Source organism: Aptenodytes patagonicus, chromosome 24, assembly GCF_965638725.1.
Source record: "Aptenodytes patagonicus chromosome 24, bAptPat1.pri.cur, whole genome shotgun sequence".
In the NCBI taxonomy this organism is placed as follows: domain Eukaryota; kingdom Metazoa; phylum Chordata; class Aves; order Sphenisciformes; family Spheniscidae; genus Aptenodytes; species Aptenodytes patagonicus.
This window is the reverse complement of record NC_134972.1, coordinates 5,214,711-5,235,791: the sequence shown is the minus strand read 5'-3', so window position 1 is coordinate 5,235,791 and position 21,081 is coordinate 5,214,711. Positions and strand designations below refer to the sequence as shown.

The 21,081-nt window shown below is 56.4% G+C and overlaps 2 protein-coding genes across 3 annotated transcripts; one reads left to right on the top strand and one right to left on the bottom strand.

Annotated features, from left to right (window-relative positions):
* Positions 1-124: 124 nt before the first annotated feature.
* MOB1A (MOB kinase activator 1A) lies at positions 125-5,911 on the bottom strand (the record flags this gene model as incomplete). The annotated part of the gene is given in 4 exon segments (XM_076358991.1): positions 125-258; positions 2,169-2,262; positions 3,299-3,465; positions 5,844-5,911. Coding segments are annotated over 4 exon segments (409 nt in total), but the record flags the coding sequence as incomplete, so codon positions are not given.
* Positions 3,459-18,127, top strand: MTHFD2 (methylenetetrahydrofolate dehydrogenase (NADP+ dependent) 2, methenyltetrahydrofolate cyclohydrolase). Of its 2 annotated transcripts, XM_076358988.1 has the most exons (9): positions 3,459-4,587; positions 7,349-7,461; positions 11,017-11,201; positions 12,107-12,229; positions 12,716-12,868; positions 12,957-13,064; positions 13,454-13,546; positions 15,387-15,512; positions 17,403-18,127. In XM_076358988.1, the coding sequence occupies exons 2-9, from the start codon at positions 7,448-7,450 to the stop codon at positions 17,540-17,542; spliced, it is 942 nt and encodes a 313-aa protein (XP_076215103.1). In that variant the 5' UTR covers positions 3,459-4,587; positions 7,349-7,447; the 3' UTR covers positions 17,543-18,127. The 2 variants fall into 2 exon arrangements, with proteins under 2 accessions (XP_076215103.1, XP_076215102.1); XM_076358987.1 differs by lacking the exons at positions 3,459-4,587; positions 7,349-7,461 and adding an exon at positions 8,302-8,406.
* Positions 18,128-21,081: the final 2,954 nt, after the last annotated feature.

Here is a 21,081-nt window from a genome sequence, read left to right as displayed (position 1 = left end):
CGCCTGAAACGCACCAACACGCACCGATAAACCCTTCAGTTCGGTCAGCAGTACCGAAGCGAGACGTCCCGGCAGCGTCTCGGTCCCGTACGCGAGGCCCGTTGCGTCGCGCAGCCGCGCTCACCGATCTTTGAAGGGAAGAGCGTTTCGTCATCCAGCTGGTCCTGCACCCACGTCATCAAGTAATCGATGTACTTCGGAGCCGAGCACTTGATCGGCTTCTTTATGTTGGTACCATCCGCCCAGTGGTACTCGTACCTGCGGGGCGAGGGAAGGAAAATAAATTCGGTGCTCCGAGAGGAAAAAAAATCGCATTTTCGGGCCCCGCGGCTTCCTCTTTATTTCAGTAAGGAGGGACCCTGCAACACTCGTGCTGCTCAGAAGCGACGAGAGCAGCGCTTCGCCTTTCCGAGTTTCTCAAGCACAACAACAGAGTCAGAGTTAACCCCTCCATCCCGACCGCTCCAGCGATCGCCCTCGGGGTTTGACCCACTTCAACTTTTGTGGCAACCTCCTCCGACATCAACGTTTCCTTAAAACGTGACAAAAACTGGCCAAAAGGGGAAGCGTCAGGGCCATCGCCCACCACCTGAATTAATTCACCTGTGGCTTTCAGACACCCCCCAGGAATTTGGCGCTCCCTCTCCCCTCGCACAAGATGGCCGACTTCCCCGAGAGACCGTCCCCGGGGCCGCACATTAGCCAAAGGCTTTTGGAAGCCGCCGCCTCGAATCGACACGCGTGCTTATCGATCCCACGGCTCCTCCGAACCGGGGCAAGGTGTTGACTCTAAGGCTACGTGACAACACAACCTGCTTCCTCTGCCATCTTTTGCAGAATCCTTCAAAAGCAGGGGGAAAAAACCCCATGTTTTGACTGTCGCCTCTCGACCGACGACAAGCGAAAACAAGCGGTGCCATTTAAACAGGAAGTCGTTACAGGAAACGTCCCCAAATATAGAAGCAGGAACTTGCAATCTAGATACCTCCGGGTAGAAAAGTGGGGCAGGATATTACAACGGCACCCTACAAATACTGCCCGCCGGTCAGACTCCACGCTGCGGCCCCGAAAAACAAAGAGCCTCGAACAACCTTACAAACAAGACACCCTGCTGCAGCTTCACCTCGACAAAATACACAAGCGCGGAACCAACGCGCAATATTCTCCCCGCGGGTATTCGCGCCTCCTAAAAACAAGGTGCCCCAAATACACCTTCACTATTTCCTTTCCGCCTTCCGCGATGCCCCGACCTTCTCCTACAAAGCAGTTACGCTACGTCAGCTAGCTAAACGCGTCTCCTGAAATCCACCGCCCGCACGACGGGCGCCAGGGCGAATCGAGGGACGACAGCCCCTAAAACCGCCTCGGGTCAACACACGCTTCACGCCCTTTTCACGGCCTGCGCCAGGAGAAGCATGCTTCAGGCCCGGCTGATTCAACAGGGCAGGTGATAGCAGCCTCGATGCGGGGTAGGGGTCGGCAGGACCCAAAAGACACTTAGCCATTCCCTACTGCACGTACCCGTCTCTATAAGCATGAGGTTCCCTTCCCAGCTTTAACTTTCCGTGACGACGACAGCGTCGGGCTGCCCCCTCCTCCCTGCACGGCCATCGCACGCCACCGTACAGTAACCCGACCCGAGCGTTCGCCTGCCTCACGTCCTGCCCCGTGCCGGCAGCAGCGTCTTTAGAATCGCTCGTGCTCAGAAAAAAACCGCGCTACGGCCTCTCAGAGCACCGGCTCTGCGAGACGGCACATCGAGAGGTTTCTGTGAGGCTTTGACAGCGAGACCAGACGCTTCCAGTCATGTTAGATCTCTCATTTTCCCTAAAACAAACCATTTCAACGACGCATCTTTTCAGCTTCCAAACAACGTAGGGATCCGATCGACAGGGGGAAAAAAGAGATCCCCACGCACGCTTCCCCTGGACAGATACTCAACACGCCAGACAAACCGACGGCTACCGATGCCACGCAGCCCCCCTAACAGACAGCGTGGCTTCGCACGTGGGTGAACGACGCCGGGGAGCACGATGCTGCGCCTCGACCCGATCCTGGACACGTCCCATCCTCTTCTTAGCTTCTTTCTACGCACGCTCGAGCAACCCGCGCACCCGCCTACTTCCCCACATTTAAATTGCGGCCGTAGACCGCAGTAAACTTCGTACCTCGGTCCTGCGGACATGACCGGACAGCTCGCCTCCGTGCAGAACTCCGTAATGGTCCCGTACAGCATGTTGATTTGGTTGAAGAAATCCACCGCTGGAAACGAAACGCATCGAGTTTACTCAAAGCGCAAACGCAAAGCGGACCGGAGGACCGGTTCGCTCTCGTTCAGCTGACGCAGCCTCCGAGGATCACCGTCGCGGGGGTGAACGTGCCGCAAAGCTCTCGGCGAAAACAAACATCCCCCTTCCGTACGAGGTCACGCGGCCGATGACTTCGAGACATTTCAACCATCTAGGAATTGGAATCGCTCCGTCAATTTTTCACCCGCCGGCTACTGCCCCTAGCCGATTTGTACGGCATGGAGCGCCACTTAGCTTTCCGTACCTTGGAAACGACTGCTTTAGGTTCCAGGCACCTTTAAAAAATGACAGCACCTCAAAACCCCGACTGATTTTGACGATACAGGAGACCTTCCTTAGGTTGAACGCTTGTGGCCTGACTTGCTGTTTTCCATTGCTCAGAACTACTTCTTTCTCCACTAACCTCCAAAGAAACAAAAGTTCAAGACCAGGGAGAACGACTGCTAAAAGCAAAATAGATTTGTAATATTTGGCTTTTTTAACCACGCGTACAGCAATAATAAAAGGAAAAAAGAAAACAAAAAAGAAACTCCACAAACCTAAAGTTCAGTGGAGAATACGGTTCCGCTTTTTCCCTAGACTATTCGCTGTCACCATTTTTGCAGCCGACAACGCTAACTTTGTAATTCCAAATATCAATACTCGAGGCTTACTCCCCAGTACAAAAATAACCATTCACAAACCTAATCGCCTTTGCAAGTCTGAACTCAAAAAACCCCACCCCGAAACCACAACGGCACGGGTTGGTTTCTCGCTTTTTGCACGCTTCAGGAGCTTCAGGAGCGCAACGTCCCTTCGACCATCTGCCGTCGGCACGTCACGCCGCTTACTTTCCTTAGTTTCCCAACTCGGTTCCCTAAACAGAGCACGCCTGGGATAAGAATTTCATTTGGGGAAGTTTTGGGTTCTTCTAAGGATAAAAACCAGAGATATTTGGTTATCCCACTCCACCTCCACGCTCGGGCGGATCCCTCTTTCATAAGGCTTACTGTTAACTGCGATCCACTCGTTAAGGTCCTCTCCCTCCGGCAACATAACCGCCTGTCTAAGGTTACCGCTCCCCAGAGTCGCTTCCGCATGTTTCAAGAGTTCATACTGATGGGAGCCTTCGGGAATATTCTTCTTGGGTTTGAATGTTTTCGAAGATCGACTCCCACTGACAAGAGAGAAGACATTTCCAGTTAATCCTTTAACAGCGTTCCCTTCCCAGAAGCGCTTCCCGTATTATCCCTCACCACCCGGCGCTTAACCGGGGTGACGCCGGCCCTTCCCCGTTTCCCCCGCCGTAGGGGCGGCCAGATCCTACGTGCAAGCCGAAGCGTTTCTGACGGCGCCACAAAAAAGCTGCCCGCACGCTTCCCTCTTTCGCCTGCCCTTTTTAACAACCACAAACGTTCGGTGCAAAGGCCCGAAGACTCATCAAGCAACAGTTGCTTTCGATCACGGAAAGAAAAGCCCGTGTAACTCTGCTGGGGAACGAAACAACCTGCCGACTGCCGCTAGGTCAGTTTGACAGCGGCAAATATTAGACGCTCAGCACTCAAACGCACCGTAGGAAACAGCTAGCTAAAAATAGCGACTTAATAGACTCCAGCCCCAAAATGCAAATCATCGTCGTAATCTTCCCTTGCTGCGTCGTACCGACAGCTGTGCTCAGCAGCCGAGCCATCGCACAACTCCTCAGCAAACCCCCCCCCCCGTCCCTCCAACGGGATCAGCAGTACTGCAGCCTCTCCCCGAACAGCCAGCGTTGCCAAAAACTGGATGAATTCCCATACCTCCCAACCACAAAACCCTTAACTTTCAGACCCCGCCAGCTCTCTGCTTCCAAGCGAGGGTGACGCAAACGACAGGACGGCCAGGGCCAAAAGCACGGCTCGGGGGAAAACGGGCATCGCCGGCGTCCTGCCCCCGTTGCACACGACCGGACGCGTTCGGCCGGCACACGCCTCGCGGCAGCTTCCTGGTGCAACCTTATGGCTTTGCGCACCCTGTTTACGTGCAACGCTCAGCGCGGGAAACGAAAGCCCTTTAGATCTAGCTCACTCTTAAACCAAGCCGCTGCCTCCTGCTGCAGCCAAAACGCAGGCCCAGCACATCGCTGACCTGAGGCAGAGGGTCCCAAAAGGCAGACCCAGCCCATCGTCAACCCTAGGAAGAGGCTCCCCGGCCCCTTCTTGTGCCACAAAACGCCTCCAGTCCTCATCCACAGCACCTACCAGGCCTTAAGAGCCAGAAGCTCTCTGACACCTTACAAGCCTTTGCATCTACGACACAGGTACGCAACAGCCCACCCCACCCCACCCCACCCCCCCGTAGCTTGTTAAAGATGCATTTTTTAGACCACGTGCCTGCAGGTCTGCCAAACTGACACCGTTCCCCCTGCAAGCAGGCCTGCTCCACCTCACGTGAAGGCAGCCCCTCACGCAAACACCAGCCGGCACCAAGAGCCAACACCCTTTGCACTGCACGGGCACAGACGTAAGGGAAGCCCCGCACCCACGGGACAAGAACCTCCTCTCTTCCACCTCGCCCCACACCCCCAAAGCCCCCTCCCAGCTCCCAGGGCCTCCCACTATAGCAAAACACCCCTGCAGACGCCCCCACCTCCAGTTCCCCTAGAAGACCAACCCCTCAAATTCTCCCCACCTAGGAAGGATTAACCCTCACAAGATAACCCCTCCCCAGAGCCTTCCCTCTAAGACTGCCCCCCAAAAGGCTTCCCATCCCCTCATACACCCCCCAAAGCCCCCCCCCCCCCCCCGTACCTCTCCCTGGCACTCACCCAACATGGGCACTCCCCGGGGTGCCTGCCCTCCACGGCCACCCCGCTCCCGCCATCAGCCCCCCTCCACATCCCGGCTTAGGACCCTACTACCCCTGCAAGGCACCTTCTCTCGCCCTGCCTTCCTCCAAGGCTTCCTCCCCCAAAAAAACCCACTACACCCCCAGGGCTTCCTCCGCAGGACTGCACTCCTCCCCGCGTCCTTCCGGGGCCTCCTCCTAAAGTCTTCCTCAGCACCTTCTCATACAGCCCCAGGGACTCTCTTCAAAGCCTTCCCCCCTCCATACGTGCCCAGGCCCCCCCCCTAAAGCCCTCCGTGAGCCCCCAGGCCCCCTGCCCAAAGCCACCCAGTGCTTCCCCCTTAAAACCTCCCTTAAAAGAGCCCTCCCGTGCCTCACCACAAGGCCTACCTCAGCTCCTGGGCACCGCTGGGTCCTCCGTCCCCCCAAAAGCCCGCCTCGAAGCCTAGGACTTCCCTCAGCCCCCCCCTTTCTCAAGCTCCCAAACACTGCCAGCACCCTCCCCTCCCCCCGGGACCGCCCCCCAGGATCTCCCCAAAAGCCTTCCTCCCCCACAAAGCCCTCAAGCCCCCACCCCCCCACCTCATGAACCTCCCCAAAGACCGAAGCCCCTCACAGACCTTCCCCACCAAAGCCTCTCACGCAGCCCCTCCCCCAAAAGCCCCTCAACAGCCACCCCGCTCCCTCGTGGACCTCCCCCGAGGCACCCCCCGGGGCCCGGGCGCTCACAAGAGGAAGCTCATGGCGAGCGGAGCCGGGGCGAGGCGCCGGGCCGGGCTGAGGCGAAGGCGGCGGCGCCGGCGGCTGCTCGCGCGCGGCCCCAGCTCCTTGCGGGCAGCGCCCGCCCCGCCCCGCCCCGCCCCGCCCCGCCGCCAACTCTCGCGAGAGCTCAGGGAGGAGGGAGGGGCGGGGCCTCGCGCGGCGCCATCACCATGGCAACAGCCCCTGGGCCGAGGTCCATGTGGGTCTGCGCTGGCCTCGACACCCCCCCCCCCATGGGCCGGGGCACCCCCCACGGGCCTGGGGACCCCCAGAGCCCCCTCCCCATGGGCTGGGGCACCCCCCACGGGCCTGGGGACCCCCAGAGCCCCCTCCCCATGGGCTGGGGCACCCCCATGGGCCTGGGGATCCCCCCATGTGCCTGGGCACCCAGAGCCCCCTCCCCATGGGCCTAGGCACCCAGCATGGGCCTGGGGACCCTCAAAGCCCCCCCCCCCATGGGCCTGTGGACCCCCATGGGCCTGGGGACCCTCAAAGCCCCCTCCCCATGGGCCTAGGCACCCAGCATGGGCCTGGGGACCCTCAAAGCCCCCTCCCCATAGGCCTAGGCACCCCCCATGGGCCTGGGGACCCCCATGGGCCTGGGGACCCTCAAAGCCCCCTCCCCATAGGCCTAGGCACCCCCCATGGGCCTGGGGGACCCTCAAAGCCCCCTCCCCATGAACCTGGGCACCTCCCGAGCCCCCTCTCCGTGGATCTGGGCACCCCCCCATGGGCCTGGGGACTCCCAAAGACCCTCCCCATGGGCCTGGGCATCCCCAGAGACCCCTCCTCCTGGGCCTGGGCACCCCCCCACCATGGACTTTCCTCCCCAACTCACAGGCGCTTCCCCCCCCCCCCATCTTATTTCAGCACCTCTTTTTCAGCGTCGCACCGGGCTGGACCTGTGCACCCCATCCTCCAGCCCCCCAGATCAACTTCACAGGCTGAAATTCCCCCAAAACGCCCTAAAGTTCATCGAACCCTTTTCCCAGGGCTGATTTCGGCAGGTTTTCACCCTTTTTTGCAGCTACGCGACCCCTCCAGCCCTTGTCTTAGCAAGGAGCTACTATTATTAGCCTAAAAAATTACTTTTAAAATCGGGGAGTGACTGCGGCCAACCCAAACGAGTTAAAAACTCAAATAAACACCGTGAGGTCGTTTTAGCTCGCGGCCAGGCCGCCTCCCGCAGCTCTCACAAGCGGCGGAGAGTGGAGCCGGCTCCGCTGGGGCACGTCACGGGGACGGCGGCTGGCGGTCCTCGGTATTTATTTGACGCTCAGGGAGGTATAAAAACCTCCCCAGGCTTTACCAAGCACCTCGATGACCTCGGGATAAACCTCCGAGGCCGCCTTTCACGGCTCGAGGGGTACGTAGGGCAAAGCCAAGGAAAATAAACGCGCGGGGGACGGCTAAACTCGCTCAGCAGGGGTTCCCAAGGGCTCACAGACTCGTTTTACCTCTTCTCCCTGCAGGTTTCTTGCTTCCTTCTCTGCGATACCGGGCAGCCTCGGATTGCTCGGAGCTGGGAGCAGCCGGAGCTGGGAGCGCCTGGCTCGCCCCCAGGTTTTGCGATGCTCGAAGAGGGGTGAGACGATACCAGCGACCTCCCGCAGTGAAAATCTCCCCCGTTTTTTAGCAGCTAAACTGCCTGTCCCCGGCGCGCGCACCCCTAGTCCCGAAACCGAACCTGACCCTAATCTCGATCGCAGCCCAGCTTTAGACGTGCTCACGGTCCCGTATTTAATCTCATCCCGATCCCAGGCTCGAGCCTAGCCCTAACCCCGATCCCAACCCCGGCCCCATATTTAGCCCTAACCCCAATCCCAGTCCCGGCTCTAACCCCCGTCCCAGCCCTAGCCCCAGCCCCGCTCCCAGCCCCAATCCCGTTCTCCCTTCTCAGCCCTAATCCCGCCCTCACCCCAACCCAAATCGCAGCCTTAAACCTGACCCCCACCCCTAATCCCGACCCCAGTCCCAAGCCTAGCCCCGACCTAACCCCAGGCCCAGCCCTAGACCCGACCCTGGCCCCGCCCCCGGCCCCGCCCCCGCGGCTTACGCAACCCGCAGCCCCTCTTGCAGCCCCTCTTGCCCCCCTGGGCCCAGCCAATGAGCGCCGCCGTGCCCAATTAGGGAGGAGAAGCCCCGCCCTCCTCCACCAATCACATCCCCTTCTCCTTCTCCTCCGCCCACCCCCTCTCCCGAGCGCCTCTCTCCCTCTACTCCAATCGCAGCGGGGGAGCGCCCGCTTCGTCCCGCCCCCTCCCTCTCCGCCGCCATTCAACTCTCTCCTCCGCGCCGCTCGCCGCGGCGATTGGCTCCCGCCGGCCGCGAGGAGGGGAGGGGCCGGACCCTCCGCGCTATATAAGGCGGCGGGCAGCGCGGAGGGGACCACTGTCGCCTCCCGCCGCGTGTCCCTCGCCGCCCGCCGTCGCCCCGCCGCTGCCATGGCAACCGCGCTCTGCCCGCTCCGCACCCTCGGCTGCGCCGCGCTGCGCCCCCGCGGCCGCCGCCTCCACCTCAGCGCCACCAGGTACGGCCCGGCCCGGCCCGGGGGGTTAAGGGGGGGCCCGCCCGCCCCCTCCGCCCGATCCCGGCGCGGGGTGGGCTGAGGAGAGGGGGAGGCCCGGCCCGGCACCCCCCCCCCTCACCCACCCGGCCGGGGTAGGCCCGGCTTTCCGTTGCCGGTACCGGCAATGAATGAGGCGGGCCCCCAGCGGCCGCCCCGGGCGGTGCAGGCTGATGAAATCCCGCTCACGCCTTGCATGGCGTGTGCCGGGCTCCCCCCCCTCTCCCCGGGCAGGGGGTCACCGGGTCTACCGAGCCCTCCCCGCACCCCGGGAGGGGCCTCTCGGGCCCCAAGCCCTGGGCTCACCCCGGTTTTAAAGGGTGCGAGAGCGACCAGAGACACCCCCCCCCGAGCATCCCGCCCGGGGCTCAGCCCGTGCACCAACTGACTCTCCCCTTCCGTTTCTGCACCACCTCCCGTGGATTTTGCTCTGATGCACCGAAACAGCCCTTGAGGGAGCTGCTGCTGCTCGGGTGCTTTGGTTTCACTGCTGTTCCCTACTCTAAACAGGGCTCCGAGCTCTTATTTCGGCTTCCCTGTAGCTCACGGGGGAGGTTGGTGGTGGTTGTTGCCATCCCTTGGGAGCCCAGGCCGGGCACTCCGGTCTCAGGCTTACGTAAGGGGAAAGATTCGGGTAGGTTCTTGGCACGAGGTGTCTCTGATTTAACGAAGTCTCCTTTCCCTAGCTTGCCAGGCACTTGTAATGATTCCTTTGACATCTAAGTGGATGTACGGTAGTTTAGTGCAGGTCTAGCTCTGAAGCTAAAACAAGAATTAGAGGGCGAGCGGGCTGAGCTGGTCTGGGATGGGTTTTTACTGGTTATTGCTAAATGGGTTTGACTGGAGCGATTGCTGTTAGGGATGAAGTAACATTGAATTCCCAGTAAATGGGGAAAACTACGTATTTGAGTAGGTCAGGGATTAAGAAAGCGCAAAAGATCCTCTGCGTCTCTAAGTATTTTGGCAAAAGGCTTTCCTACCTGGGATGGTACCTTGTGGCTGTCCTGTGTGGGTCTGGAGCGGCTCTCCTGGTGGCTCTCCCCGGTGGCAGCTGTCCCCAGAGCTCCAGGATCAGCATTATACCTAGAGAAGGTCAGAAAACAGCAGCGTTGGACTTAACGCGGGATCCTGGTAGGAGAAGGTCTGCATACGAGGCAGCTGATGGATTTTTTTGAGGAGAAACTGCAGCAATTCAGCTTGCTCCTGTTGGACGGTGTGGTGCAGGGAGGGTAGGAAACTGCGCTGGGTGCTGGGGGGCTTTCTCCCGTGGCTCGGTCGTCTCCTGGATTCCTGTGGCAAGTTGAGTAGCTTGTGGAGTTGTGATGCATGTTGCTCGGTGATTGCTTTGGGAATGGGCTGGTCCTTGCGATTCGGGAAGGCACCATAAATGACAGTAACGCTGCGGGGAGCACCTTTGCCTGCTCCAGCTCAGAGGCAAGAATAACTGGGCGAGTGAATAAGGCGCTCGTCGTGAGGCCTTGCGGCAGGGCAAGACTTAAATGCTGTAGTGAAATCTAGAAGTGAAGCTTGTGAAGATGAATCCTCTCACAAAGGGATTAGTGAATAAGAATGACGTTCAAATAAGAGTTGTAGTGATAACCTGAAAGGAAAAAAAAGCCAAGTGTGAGGAGTGTGGACAGCCTGGTGTGAGCGGGGACTGGCAGCCGTGGCCTCCCAGCTAGCTGTAGGTCAAGCCAGCCTTTCTATATACTGCAGGGTGTCCAGTTGCCTGGAATGCCTTTGGCAGTGACTGGATACTCCCGTTACCAATTTAGACCAGAAATGTATGCGAGGAGCTGTTTTGATGTGGTTCGAAGGGGCAAATGTCCCTTCTACTCCAGCTAGATGTTGGAGTCCGTGAGAGGGGGTGAAACCGTGTGCCCCCAGCCCAGCTTTAACAGCCTGAAGACACGACCGTAGCGGTGGCAGCAATTACTCGAGCAGGGGAGGGCACGAGACTGGCTCGCGCAAGGTGCGCGCTGTGCTAGATGGGCCGATGGCCTCGCCGAGGAATTTGTGGGGGACTAGGATCTCTGGGAACAGCGCTCGGTGCAGAAGCAGGGCACGCTGTGCCTCCCGCGCTGCATCCAACAAGCCGGAATTACCCGATAGACCTCTTTGGTGGCAGAAGCTCCACTTAAGTGGGGTGAGTTCTGCTTCGTGTAAGTCCTTTGTAGCAAAGCTGTCATGCTTTCGCAAGGAACGGGTGACTGGCTTTCTAAAAATGGAAGCTAATAGTATCTTAGCTTGAAACACGTGCCAGGTGAACGATACACGCGGACTCTGGGCCTTGCAGAGAAGAACAGCGCGTACGCTTTCTCAGGCTGCAACAAATAAGTTGGTCCCTCTGGCAGTTTTGTTTGCTGATCCCGGCTTTGGGCAGCGAAGCTGTAAAAGAAGACTGAAATATGCCGCTTCACGTGATTTGGAGTAAAGGTGCAATAGGCTTGTACAGAGCTTGTAGAAGAGCCTTTTCTGCCCTGGCATCCACTTTTCCTGGTCTGTGTTGTACAGAGCTTGAACTGGATGGTCCCAACGATGCTGACTGCTTTGGTAACGCTTTATCTGTTGCAGCAATGATGCAGTTGTGATTTCTGGAAGGAAGCTGGCCCGGCAGATCAGACAGGAAGCCCGTCACGAGGTTGAGCAGTGGGTAGCGGCTGGAAACAAGAGACCTCACCTCAGCGTTGTTCTCGTCGGTGAAAATCCAGCGAGTCACTCCTACGTACTGAACAAAACCAAAGCGGCTGCTGACGTTGGTATGTCTTGCGCTCTGTTCTGAAAAAAGTGGAGCAAGTGACTGTTTTATCTTGCTTTAGTTGGGAGTCCTCTACGCCGGAGGCTGGGGGAAGCTTTTTGGGATGCATCCATCTGGTAGCTTTTCACCTCAGCTGCATGGCAGTCCACGTTTGCCCCAGCCTTTGCTGTGACTCTTTCGCTTGCCTTCACTGTTGTACTGGGAGGTAGTTAATAAACATGGTCCACGTGTGCATTGTGCCATTTGAACCCTTTAGGGCAACGTCAAGCTCTGTAGTTTGGATTCGCAGCCTTCCTAGGGCCGTGTAAAGCACAGACAGGGCTCTGATTTGCCGCCTTTTCTCAATTGCCGGAGATGCAGTCATCGCTCAGCAGCCTTGCTACCCTCCGACTCCTTCCAATCTTGCAAGCCGAGGTCCTGCTCGGTGTTTAGCCAAGTGTGCTTCTGGAGAAAATGTGCTGAAAGGGGTTAGGGGCAATAAATGGTTTAATTTCTCCTTGGGTTCCATGCTGCCGAAGCCGCCTTTGGAGCTGAGTGTTTTAGGCTAACGTCCCCTTCTTACTGTGTCGAGGGACCACAGGATGTGCGGTTGCATCTTCATCGTAGCACGCTTCGGTTAAGTTTCTCCAAGCCCTCCTTCCACTTGGAGGGTCTCTGCTTTCAAATAGTCTTTCCCAGGTCGTTAGACCGATACTAATGGTCCTTAACCGTAACTCGCAAGACTTGGGAAGGTCTCCAGCCTGGAAGGTGCTTGTTGTTACACCAAGCATACAGTCCTTGGTGTGTGCCTGTTGGATTTGGTAGAGCAATGAAACGGGGCAGCTTAAATCCGCAGGGCTTAAGAAGGTTGCTCTCCCGCTTGTGTACACGTGGCTCTCTAACGCAGCGCTTTCAATGATTGCGCAGGAATCAGCAGTGAAACCATCCTCAGGCCGGCTTCTATCACTGAAGAGGAGCTACTGGATTTGATCAGCAGACTCAATAACGATACCAATGTGGATGGCCTGTTAGTACAGCTTCCTCTACCTGGTGAGTAGCTAGATTTCCATCTGTTCCACTTTTACGTAAAGCTTTTAAGGGTTTGTGGGTGCCAGAAGGAGTACCAGCACAGGGGCTATCCTGTGACATGAGAGGTGGCACTCTGCCGTGATGCAGCTTAAAGAAGTTGATGCAGCTACTCCATCGCACAGCTGCCTGTACGAGTTAAGTTGCTGGGGGTCGCAGAAATCTTTTCTCCTGTAGGGGGTATCACCTTCCAGAGCCAGAAGCCTGAACTCAGTTGTGACGCTGAGGCTGCCTAAAAATACCCTCTCAGCATCAGTGATGCTGTAGTCCCAAAGCAGTTCCAGTCCCCTCCTGCTGGCAGCTGTTAGCCTTGAGCTTGCTGGAAGTCTTGGGTTAGCTTGAAGCTTCCAAACTCTGAAGGGGCTGGTGCAGTAGGTCGGGGCTCTGGCTGGCTGCGAAGAGCAGGTTTTTGGCTGATCCCTAGGGTTAAAGCTTTTTGTTCTCTTCCAGAACATATTGACGAGCGCAAGATTTGCAACGCTGTGACTCCAGACAAAGACGTTGATGGCTTTCATGTGATAAACGTGGGGCGCATGTGCCTCGACCAGTACTCCATGCTGCCGGCTACCCCGTGGGGGGTGTGGGAGATCATTAAGAGAACTGGTAAGCTGCTGCTGCTGCAGTATTTGGCTGCTGTGTGACGTAACTCCAGCTTGCGTTTGTTTTAAGACTCCCATCTTGTCCTCTGCAGGCATCCCAACGCTGGGGAAGAACGTGGTGGTGGCTGGCAGGTCGAAGAATGTGGGCATGCCCATCGCCATGTTGCTGCATACGGACGGCAGGCACGAGCGCCCGGGAGGTAGGAGCTTGGTGGCCTCGGAGCCTGCGTGCCGGGCAGCTGTGGAAGGAAGCCCTCAGCCTGTCACACTGTCCTCTTTAGGCTCCTAAATCAGTTCCAGGAGCACCTGAGGGACTCCGGCCCATCACGTGGGCTGTGGTCAAGGCCAAAGAGTTAACTCTGCACATAATCTGTCTTGTAACACTTCGGAGCCTTCTTCAGTGAGTCCTTGTTCTCCTCCATCCCAGATCCCTCCCCTCTGACTTTGTAGGCTGTTCCCCAGGGTTTGTCATCGGGCTCTGATGTTCCTGATAAATACACGGGTGGTTTTGAAGGGGAATGACTTAGAGAAGTGGCTGGGTTTGGGTAGTACGTGTGAACTAAAAAGCTCCATGTAACCACTCTTGCAGGCGATGCCACGGTCACGATATCCCACCGCTACACTCCCAAGGAGCAGCTGAAGCAACACACAATCCGTGCTGATATTGTGGTAGCGGCAGCAGGTAAGACCCGACTCTGAACAGCACAGGCAAGGCGCAGGGAGGGTGCCGCGCTGCAGCTTGCGTGGTGTTTCTGATGGGAATCCTTGCTTGCAGGAGACAATCCTGTTGGTATTGAATGTCCCGGGGCCTCCCTATCCGAAGCGGCTCTGGCAGCGTGAGAGAGCCGGTGCTCTCATGGCTGTCGGCAGCTGCCCTAGGTGAGGGCTAGGACAGCGAGTGAGGGGCTGTTTGAGCCAGCCAGTTTATCCTGCGATTAAGCCTAGGAGCCACATACTTGGTCTTACTAGCAGAGCTGTTTGTAGCTCTGCCTTTGAAATGTAAAATAACATCTGGCAGGAGGGCTTGGTACGCCAGCGAGCACCTGATCAGATCTAGAGAACAGCTACAGACGGGCTCTGTTATACATGCAGACAGTTCTGTATTTATGTGGGGAGGAGAAAAAAAAAATAGCAAGATAGCATCTGCTTACCTAGAAACAGTCAAAATGCTGAGGGACAGCTGCAGTGCCATTCTTCAGAGCATAAGGAATCGCTTGGGGGTGTGCTTTTCTCCAGGCCGTACCCTTGGCATGGAGGTAGCGCATCAGCAGAGGAGTTGAGCTGATTCGGGGTGTCTGTTTGGCAGCAGAAGCCTGGTGTGAAGCCTGTGGGGAGGGAGGAGAGAAAACCTGTCGGTTGGAAATGGGGTGTGAAGAGACAAGGTGCTGGAAGGATTAGAAATGGTGTTGAAGGCATCAGTGCACGTAACGATGGCAGAAGTGCTGCTGGCAGATAAGATGTGTAAATCGCCAAAGGCGGTCGGCAGACCAGAGGAAGGCTCGCATGAAAGAGTTAACTAAGCGGAGGGTGGGAATGAGTTCCTCGGCTCAGTCAACTGAGGCAGCACTATCTGGCAGGAACCAAACACACCCCACCCTGAAAGGGCGGCTTAGCTGCTCCCCACCCCTGTCACGCTGCAGGTTTTACAGCCCCTGGGTGAAGCCAGTGCCTCTGCCAAGCTGGGTTGCAGTGGTCTCGGAAACTGCTCCAGCTTGCTGACTTGGTGCAGGTGCAGAAATGTTGCTGGAGCTGCACGAACAAACACAGCCACAGATTTCATAGAATCACAGAATCATTAAGGTTGGATAAGACCTCTAAGATCATCGAGTCCAACCATCGACCCCATGCCCACTAAACCATGTCCCTGAGCGCCTCATCTACTCGTCTTTTAAATACCTCCAGGGATGGGGACTCCACCACTTCCCTGGGCAGCCTGTTCCAATGTTTCACCACTCTTTCAGTAAAGACATTTTTCCTAATATCCCATCTAAACCTCCCCTGGCACAACTTGAGGCTGTTTTGTTTCATCCTATCGCTTGTTACTTGGGAGAAGAGACCGACCCCCACCTCGCTACAACCTCCTTTCAGGGGGTTGTAGAGAGCGATGAGGTCTCCCCTCAGCCTCCTTTTCTCCAGGCTGAACAACCCCAACTTCAAATGCAAGCTTTAAGGTTTCAACTCAGAGAGGATGCTTTGGTCCCAGCTGCTTTGCTGGAACTCTCTTGGGGGGGGGGGGGATTCCAGTTCTTTACACTCCGAGGTTATCAGTAAACAGCTCCAATTCCTGACTGAGCTGAACGTCAAGGAGTAGCGCTGGATTGTGCGACTGTGGGTAGACTTGCGTTTCACAGAATGATAGAATCATTTAGGTTGGAAAAGACCCTTAAGATTATCGAGTCCAACTGTTTTTTGTGAGGTAGGAAGGCCCAGGTGGGTCAAAACATAACATGGAGATGGGGTGAGAGGGAGCAGGGGGCTGTTCAGCACCACCATGAGCATGTGTTTCTGTTTTCTTCTTGCAGGCATACCCAATCTGATCACAGCTGACATGATCAAAGAAGGAGCTGCAGTTATTGATGTGGGGATAACGAGAGTGCAGGATCCTGTCACTGCCAAATCGAGGCTGGTTGGAGATGTGGATTTTGAAGGTATGGGAAGGCTCTGCGTCTGGTTCCTTGAGCATTAAACATCAAGGGTGCTGAGAAGGGGAGGAGAAGGTCCTGGTTCATGTGACTGTCCTGGTGCTCATGGCTTGGACGGGCGTACTCTTCGCTGGGTAAAAAACTGGCTGGACGGCCGGGCCCGGAGCGTTGTGGTGAATGGAGTTCAATCCAGTTGGCGGCCGGTCACGAGTGGTGTTCCCCAGGGCTCAGTTTTGGGGCTGGTTCTGTTCAATATCTTTATCAATGATCTGGACGAGGGGATCGAGTGCACCTTCAGTCAGTTTGCAGATGACACCAAGTTGGGCGGGAGTGTTGATCTGCTCGAGGGTGGGAAGGTTCTGCAGAGGGACCTGGACAGGCTGGATCGATGGGCCGAGGCCAACTGTATGAGGTTCAACAAGGCCAAGTGCTGGGTCCTGCACTTTGGCCACAACAACCCCATGCAGCGCTACAGGCTTGGGGAAGAGTGGCTGGAAAGCTGCCTGGCGGAAAAGGACCTGGGGGTGCTGGTCGACAGCCGGCTGAACATGAGCCGGCAGTGTGCCCAGGCGGCCAAGAAGGCCAAGGGCATCCTGGCCTGTATCAGAAACAGTGTGGCCAGCAGGAGCAGGGCAGTGATTGTGCCCCTGTACTCGGCCCTGGTGAGGCTGCACCTCGAATACTGTGTTCAGTTTTGGGCCCCTCACTCCAAGAAGGACGTCGAGGGGCTGGAGCGTGTCCAGAGAAGGGCAACGAGGCTGGTGAGGGGTCTGGAGAACAAGTCTGATGAGGAGCGGCTGAGGGAACTGGGGTTGTTCAGCCTGGAGAAGAGGAGGCTGAGGGGAGACCTCATCGCTCTCTACAACCCCCTGAAAGGAGGTTGTAGCGAGGTGGGGGTCGGTCTCTTCTCCCAAGGAACAAGCGATAGGACGAGAGGAAACGGCCTCAAGTTGCACCAGGGGAGGTTTAGATTGGACGTGAGGAAAAATGTCTTTACTGAAAGAGTGGTGAAACATTGGAACAGGCTGCCCAGGGAAGTGGTTGAGTCGCCATCCCTGGAGGTGTTTAAAAGATGCGTAGACATGGTGCTCAGGGCCATGGTTTAGTGGTGGACTTGGCAGTGCTGGGTTGATGGTTGGACTTGATTATCTTAAAGGTCTTTCGCAACCTAAATGATTCTGTGACTCCAACATCCAATATTGTACCATATGCAAGGGTGCAGCCTTCCTGTAATATGCCCTGGGAAAGCTGTATGCTGCAAGGCAGAGGAGACTCATCCTGAACCGAAGCAGTTGGGTTGCTCTGCCTCTACTCCGATTCATCACTCATACTCCTACTTTTAAACAAAAACATGCAGAACTTAACTTACCTCCTGGCTTGCTGTTCACTGGCCTTGCTCATCACTTAGCTGCAACGGTGCCCGGATGGGCTGTTGCGATGAGCCCTGCACCTCCAGGTGCCTGGCGAGAGACACCGGAACCTCCTCCTGGAAGAGAGAGAGGGCGAGTGTTCAGACCGTTAGTACTTCTATTGCGGCCGCCCTCAAGAGCACGTGCCAAGCCCACATCTAGTCTTGGACTTGATGTTTCTGTGCTATAAGTCCAGCTATTAGACCTTGCTTTTTGCTTCCCCCTCTCCGCCCCCAGCTCAGGCTTTGCAGTTAAGCTTGCTCAGTACCAGGGATGGACAGACCATGGTGTGCTCTGCCCTGGCTAACCGGGGGGGGGGGGGGGGGGGGGAGAGTAAGTCTACCTTGAGAGACTGCTACTCCTTAGCTGGCAATCTTGGAGGAATTGGAGCGATGTTAGACTGGTTCCAGCTTCATGCTGGCCAGCCAGCTCGACAAGTGTTGCCGCTCTTGACTTGTGCGCTAAGCTCTAGCTTTCCTTCCTGCAGGGGTGAAGAAGAAAGCCAGCTACATCACTCCGGTCCCTGGGGGAGTTGGGCCCATGACAGTTGCCATGCTGATGAAGAACACCATCATCGCTGCCAAGAAGCTGTTGAAACCCAAAGAGCTGGAAGCGTTAACTGCTTAACGTAGGACTCTCTCTAGCACTGGAAACAACATTCCAAACTGACTCCCAAACAGGCCGACAGAAAATGCAATATTTTTATTTATTGTATTGGAAGTGGAATTTCCTATCCTGAGGTCATAGGTATTTATTTGAAGCTGAAGCATATGCACATTAGTCGTACTGAGGTGTAAGCATCTACACTCCTGGCCTGCTCACGCTAGCAAAGCAGCTTTACGTTGAAGCTAGCTCTTCTAGGAAGCCGGCCCTGCTCTTGCAGGGACTAGGCAGCGGTCGGGATCCTGGGTGTGCCGCTCCCCTGGGAGCTTGGTGTTGGCGTTAGCAATCCCGTGGGAGATAGAGCGCTGCTCCGCAGTGCAAAAGCAACGGCCTTCATGGTTCTGATCCCACAGATGCTCAGTCTGTTTGGACTGCTCGCGTTTGACTCGCTCCAGTCTTCTACTCAACGCTGGATGTTTAGTTTGAGTTAAGCTCTTCCGTAGAAGAAGTTACTCGAGAAAAGCCACGTGCCTGCTCTCAGCCTGCGCGGGGCCCTGGGCAGTGGCAGATCTGTTGTAACATGTGTGCAGCTAAACTGGTTTTTTGCTATTTGGATGGTGCCTTTTTTTTTTTTAAAAGCCTTTTTTTTTTTCCCCCCCTCTTCTAACCAAAGAACAATGGGGGGGGGGGCTGTTGGTGTCTACGTTGGGCACACAGGAGGTTTCCTGAACTGTATTGTAAAGCATGCAAGCACTTAGTGAATAATGCAGGCTAACTCTAAATAAAGAATGAGAAGGAAAAAAAAAAACCCAAAACCCAAGCTCTGCTTGTGTCCTAGAATTATTACTAAGCAAGTCTTTCACTCCTCCCAGAAGAGGAGAGCTGCCCTCAGCAAGAGTTTATGAAAGCACTTGTGCTAGGAGCTTCCCTCTTGTCCCTACGGAGCAGGGTCGGGTTTGGCTTCTTCCCTGAATTTAGCTGAGATGCAACAGCTACAGGCATCACCAACTCGGCTTAGAAATAAGACTGTCTCTTACTTTCTATGCCCGAACAAAACCTGTTCGGCTTCCTGACTCTGTTTCCTAACTACATCAGCATGACAATATAAACTTAGTCCTCTAATGAGTTTGTTTGCAAAGCTCTAATTATCCAGTGAACATTAACCTTACCTGAGGTCGCGATGCCTCGGGCAGGATGGAAAAAAACCTTACACGCAGTATTGTTTGTGGGCAGCGCGGTGAGTCTTGGACTCCTTCCTCTTCGCCTGTTCCCTGGAAAGACTGATCCCACCTTTCTGGGAGCGGGAAGGGTTTGTTGTGACGCTAAAGGGCTGTTGCTGGAGGCAGCAGGTGAGTCGGCACTAACCCCGCGTTCACGGCTCTCTCCTGGAGGGGGGAAGTGCTTATAAAAACACTAAACAAGGGGGAAGGAAAGCTGAAGTTCAAGGACTCTGCACCAGAAACACGCTAAGAGCTGAGACTCATTGAAACGAGGTTTATTGGGTTGTATCACCGAAAAATACAAAATGGCTAAAGTGGTACTGTAATGGAGGTGGCAAATCGGAGACGCTCCGCTGTTTTCGTGTACGAAAAGTAATAAACCGCCTGTGAACCTTGCAAAACGGACAAATTTAGTCAAAACAAGCTGGAGTGGCTTCAGCTCTGCTCTACGAAACATCTACCAGAGTCCCCAAAGCCTCTCTGAGGGTCTTGCGTAGTAGAGCTGACGTACTGGATAAAGCGAATTAACCCGTTTGATTAAAATGGTAAGCCTACCTGTACCACGCTTCAGCTACCACACAGGAGATGGGTACAAAATGCTACAAAATAGACACGATGCATTCAAGTTGAAATAGTTCTTAACGTTAACGTCAAGCCACGTGGCTCTCGCTTAAGTGGTGATGGGAGTAATACTGTTAGTTATCTCGCCACGTTTCCCAGGAGGCGTACTTGAACCAGAAAAAAAAAAAAAAGGCTATAAATAGGAAACTGCCTTCAAGCCTTTGTTGGACTCGACTATTTACAGAGAACTGGGATCTGTCCCACGCAAAGGTTCAGACCAGTTGCAATATTTAACTGGTGTCCCAGAACCCCCCGTACGGCTGGTATAAATATCAGGTAGGCTGTTTCTGCTCAGGGGAAGGGTTGGGCTCTGTGAGGCTTGAGGCTCTGGGGGGGGACGGGGGACGGGGAAAGAATCCATCTAGCGAAAATGAGTAAAAGAAACAGATTTGAGAGGGTTGCTTCAGACCAGCGTTTCTAAACCGCAGCTGGGCTTAGCCCGCGGAAGGAGAAAAAACCCTGTAAAAGTCTCATCCCCGCCCTGGTGCTGCTGGAAGAAAAAAAGGTGGTGAGAGGTGGGCAGAGCCAAGCCGAGCTCGGTGCCTGCGCTGGCTCCTAAGCTGCTCCCTTCCCTTCCGTTCCCCGAGGACCCAAAGGCAGCGGCGGGTGGGAAGAGCCCTTTGGGGAGCCGAAATGCCGACGGAGACCAAGCAGGGAGCTGCTGGATGCGAGCCCGAAAGCACAGGTAGGTACGTGGCGGGGGGCACGCTTGCTCTCCCCTCCCCGTTACAAGCCACTTGCTGTTAAACCACGCGCGAATAAGCAGGATCGAGGAGGTAAAGTGGGTGCAAAGCCCCCTGCGCAGGGGCTGGGCAGGCAGAGCAGGCTCCTCCAGCGAGATAACGGCTTGGGCACGTCTCGCTCCCATCCGGAGGGAGAGATAGGGCCGCTACCAACCCTGGGGCCAGAGGTGGCCCTGGGAGAGCTGGGGGCGAGGACATAGGGACGGGCGACCAAACGGCCTCACTGCAGCAACCGTTCCCGTTTCCCGGTAGAAACCGTTCCCGATTCCCTGCGGAAACCAAGGCCCCGTTCCCTGCTCTGCTCTCCCACCGCAGCCCGGCTGCTGTTGCCCTTAAACCAGAGCTGCTGTTCCTCCTTCCCTCCCTGGGGCATCGCTCCAGGCCACCGGCTCCTTTACAACCCCGCCATGCCCTCCTCGTCCTACGCATCCACCCCGGGGCGAGCAGAGCCGGGTCCCTCCCCGGCCGGCGGGTCCCTCCTGCATCCCTGCCGCCACGCCCGGGATGCTGTACCGCAAGAAGGGACTCCCGTTGCCGTGGCTTGGACCGGCGTCCTCCTGCCAACACAAAGCCCGACGCACCATCCCCTTCACGAAACGAGACTCCCCGAGAGCCGCGTTGTGATTTCAGGGACTGGGGAGCAGGGACGCACGCTCCCCCTTCCTTCTCAGCCATGAAAACCTCCTCCCCACCCCAAAAATCCCCCTCAAAAACATCACCCCAGCGCAGTCCCCTTCCCCATCAGCATCCCGGCTGCTCCCACAGCCCCGGCCACCTTCAGCTTCTCCAGCCCAGCGGCGGCTCCGGGGGGAGCGGAGGCCAAAATCGCCAATTCCACCTTTTCAGCCCCATTTCGCCATCAGCGGCGACGCCTTCGCCCGGCAGTAAGGGAGAAAATTCAATAACGCGTTTAAGTCGTGACGCTAAAAACTACCGGAGCAACGGACCCCGGGACCACCGGTCTCCTCCATCTCACATA

Excerpts from the sequence above, each read along its gene's own strand:
- MTHFD2 (XM_076358987.1), top strand. The coding sequence starts at position 8,321 with ATGGCAACCGCGCTCTGCCCGCTCCGCACCCTCGGCTGCGCCGCGCTG. Across the intron at positions 8,407-11,016 it reads CTCCACCTCAGCGCCACCAG|CAATGATGCAGTTGTGATTT; the intron begins GTACGGCCCGGC and ends TATCTGTTGCAG. Across the intron at positions 12,230-12,715 it reads AGTACAGCTTCCTCTACCTG|AACATATTGACGAGCGCAAG; the intron begins GTGAGTAGCTAG and ends GTTCTCTTCCAG.